Below are 3,766 nucleotides of genomic sequence, written 5' to 3'. Positions count from 1 at the left end.
CGTCTGTGTGCCCCGCACGTGGCGCTGCCCCCGGTCCGCACGGGGCTCTCGTTCTGATTCCAGAGTTCTGTTGGTTTAACCATAAAGTCATAACCGTGTTTAATATTAAACTGACAGCGTAGTTCAAATAAGCTGATGCATATTCATGTTTGGGAGGCAACTTCATTCTTCGGTAATGACTCATCAAATGTAAAATCGGGCATGTTGGCTTCTAATTACAAAGGAGATTCGCGAAGCCGAACCCCGGCCGGCTCTCCCAGCACAGCGGCGGCTGCTGCTGCGTTCAGAGCTCGGCTGCCCGACGGATGGATGCCTCCCCCCGGCTGCCCCGCTGTGTTCTTTGCTGGTTTCTTTCTTTTCCCGATGTCTTTGGGTTTTTGAGCTGCTGCGTGCAGCCCAAGGAGCTGCTATGCGGTCGGGGCAGTGCTGGAGCACCCCAATATAGCATCCCCCACGCAGCTGTGTCCCAAAGGGATGCTCCTCGAGCTCCTTCCCGCAGTGTTTGGGGCTGAGTAATTCCGAGGAGTAACCAGAAAGGCACTCGTTGACGGTGGGGAGCAGCAGGTAGGGTTGGGGTAGGGCTGGCTGCCTGTCAGAACCAATTAACTCAACCACAATGGAGGTGAGGTGCGGGTTTGGGAAGCAGGTCAGCAGCTGTGTAACCCTCCAAATATCTGCCCCTATGGGGAAAAGCACATTCCTGCTCCCACTGGAGCCTCCTGTCCTTGGGGGGGTCTGCTCGGTGCTGAGGCTTTGGGGTCATGATGGGGTTGTTCCCCCTCTCAGTGCTTAGCAGAGCTGTCAGCCCCCAGTCTGGGGCCTCAGTTATGGGGCTGGAGCTCTGTAGCCTGCAAGTTTAGTGTGGGATTGAGCAGCCATCCTTCGGTTGTGTCTGGGAAGTTAAACTGGAACGAGACCTTCCCCCAGCTCTGCTTTGGTCTCTCTGTGATCTGTATCTGAGCCCCTGAGCAGCAGTGCTGGCAGTGTGTGTGGCTCAGCGACCATCACCAGCAGCAAATGAGAGCTCATGTGGGTTCAGCTCTCTGACAGCTGCTCTGTAGATAAACCACTCCTGGATTTTAGGAGTGAATTCCTCTTTTAGAGGACAAATGTGTTCATATGCTGGTGGGGACTTGGGACTTCCGACGGCGAGTAGCTCCCTGGTTAACTGTTGCCCAGCATGTGACCATCGCCGTGGGGCTGGCATGGAGCCCGGGCAGATCTCCAGCCTGAGCAGCAGTTCCTAATGTCAGAGAGCAATGGGGAAATGCCAGCATTGTAGCTGCATCAGGACACCGAGCGGCCTCCCGGGCTTGGGATTTAACAAGTTTTAGGGCAGTTGTAGGAGCATTTTTTCCAAACACATATCCTTGCAAGGGCAGCTCAGGGTCAGTGCAGCTTGCTATCTCACTGTGGTCCTTCACCCCGGTGCTGCTTCTAAACCAAAGGACAGAGCTGCAACACGTGGGTGTCCCTGGGAGAACGGGGTGCCCTGGTGGGGTAACTGCTCTGTCCGTACCCCAAATGTGGGCTTTTCCAAGCTGGCTCCTCACATCCAGCACCAGCTGAGCGGGCGGAGGTTTGCAGGGCTCTGTAATTGCAGGAAGGAGAAATGAAAGGGATGGAGGGGGGGGTGAGGTTTGCATCTTCCTGCAGCAGCTCACCCTGCCTTCCCGAGCTCTGTGAGCTCTGTTAAATGACAAGCCGTGTCCGTGGCAGTTTATTGTATGGTCTTAACAGGCAGCAGGCTGGAATCACCTTAAGTAATCAGGCAAATGATTCAGCCTCGTACTCAATGAACAAAGCTGTGCAGGTATGGGTGGGTGTGCCAGGGCTGAGCATTAACATTGCTGGAGTAACACCCGTCAGATGAAAGCTGCCTCCTGTGCTTGATAGCACGCCAAGTTCAGCACGAAGCTCTGACACACTGGAAATTGTTAGGATACACTTACTAGTTAGGACACGAACTTGCATACACCTGGCCAGGGCTTTTGAGTGCTTCTGGCATCTTGATTTGCCTCTAATTAATCTTGACAGGTAAAAGGGGGTGGCCAAAATGAGTGAGCAGCTCTGATGAGATCAGCAGCGACGGCAGCCACTCCCCCCCAGAGCCCTTGGGGGGAACCTGGGGACGGCTGGCTGCAGCCCCAAGGAGCAGAGCCTGCTGCCCAGGAGCAGCTGGGATAGCAGGGAGAGGAGGGAAGGGCGCACAGAGGTGCTGGGGGACCCTCTGGTGTGAGGAAGCAGTGCGGGAGGCATGCAGAGCTGTGCTAGCAGCTGGGGTGGGTCTCCCAAAGTGACCTATTTCTGCTGGATTAGCTCTTTAGTTTGCTTTCTCGCACTGGAGCGACCCATATAAGCGTGGGGAGCGGATCTCGGCGCTGTCAGTGGGCTGTCCTGGGAACAGGTGCTCGCTTCTCACCTCCACTCTCTTTATCCCCCAGGTTGTCCGCAGTCGCCTGGAGAAGAAGGGGATCGTGGTGCACAACGTGAGGCTGAACGGCTCAGCAGCCAGCCACGTGCTGCACCAGGACAGCGGGCTGGGCTACAAAGACCTCGACCTCATCTTCGGGGTGGACCTGAAGACGGAAGACGTCTTCCAGCAGGTGAAGGATGTGGTGATGGATTGCCTCCTCGACTTCCTCCCCGAAGGGGTCAACAAAGACAAGATCACCCCCATGACGCTGAAGGAAGCCTACGTGCAGAAGCTGGTGAAGGTGTGCAACGAAACCGACCGCTGGAGCCTCATCTCCCTGTCCAACAACAGCGGGAAGAACGTGGAGCTCAAATTCGTGGACTCTCTCAGGAGGCAGTTTGAGTTCAGCGTGGATTCCTTTCAGATCATCCTGGATTCCCTTCTGCTCTTCGGGGAGTGCTCGGAGAACCCCATGGCCGAGAACTTCCACCCCACGGTCACCGGGGAGAGCATGTATGGGGACTTTGAGGAGGCCATGGAGCACCTGAGGAGCAGAGTCATCGCCACCCGGAACCCGGAGGAGATCAGAGGCGGGGGGCTCCTGAAGTACTGCAACCTCCTGGTGAGGGGCTTCAAACCCAAATCCGAGGTGGATATGAAGGCTCTGCAGCGTTACATGTGCTCCAGGTTTTTCATAGACTTCTCTGACATCGGCGAGCAGCAGAGGAAGCTGGAGTGCTACCTGCAGAGCCACTTCGTGGGCATGGAGGACAAACGTTACGACTACCTGATGACCCTCCACCGGGTGGTCAATGAGAGCACGGTCTGCCTCATGGGACACGAGCGGAGGCAGACCCTGAACCTCATTGCCACGCTGGCCGTGAGGGTCCTGGCTGAGCAGAACATCCTCCCCACTGTCACAAATGTCACCTGCTATTACCAGCCGGCCCCTTACATCAGCGAGATCAACGTCAACTACTACGTGACCCACGTGCAGCCCTTCCTGCCCTGCAACCAATCCTACCCGACGTGGCTGCCCTGTAACTGAGCTGGGATGAACTTCAGGGGCTGCCCTCGAGGTATTCCCTCATTTTTGGGGAGCCGGGAGTGGGGGCAACCTTCCTAGAACTGCAACAAAAGGAAACTTCACTCTTGCCCCCCAGCGTGTGTTGCTGCTGGGGTGGTCAGAGCCAGGCCTGCAGGCTGTGATGCGCCGTGCAGTGCTGCAGGAGCTCAGATGGCAAGATTTATTGTAGGCAACGGGGGGGCTGGGGGGGAAGGGGGGTGTGAGGGGAGATTGTAGAGTTCCGGTGTGGTAGATCTGCACTGCCCTGAAATGGATCTGAATCT

General features: G+C 56.4%; 1 protein-coding gene across 1 annotated transcript; it reads left to right on the top strand.

Moving 5' to 3' along the window:
• The first annotated feature begins 616 nt into the window (after positions 1–616).
• TENT5B (terminal nucleotidyltransferase 5B) lies at positions 617–3,714 on the top strand. The gene is made up of 2 exons (XM_019622720.2): positions 617–622; positions 2,328–3,714. The coding sequence occupies exons 1-2, from the start codon at positions 617–619 to the stop codon at positions 3,462–3,464; spliced, it is 1,143 nt and encodes a 380-aa protein (XP_019478265.1). The 3' UTR covers positions 3,465–3,714.
• The last annotated feature ends 52 nt before the right edge of the window (positions 3,715–3,766 follow it).

This window comes from Meleagris gallopavo, chromosome 25 (genome assembly GCF_000146605.3).
Source record: "Meleagris gallopavo isolate NT-WF06-2002-E0010 breed Aviagen turkey brand Nicholas breeding stock chromosome 25, Turkey_5.1, whole genome shotgun sequence".
Classification (NCBI taxonomy): Eukaryota; Metazoa; Chordata; class Aves; order Galliformes; family Phasianidae; genus Meleagris; species Meleagris gallopavo.
Note: the sequence above shows the minus strand (reverse complement) of the source record. Positions and strands in the feature narration are given on the sequence as shown.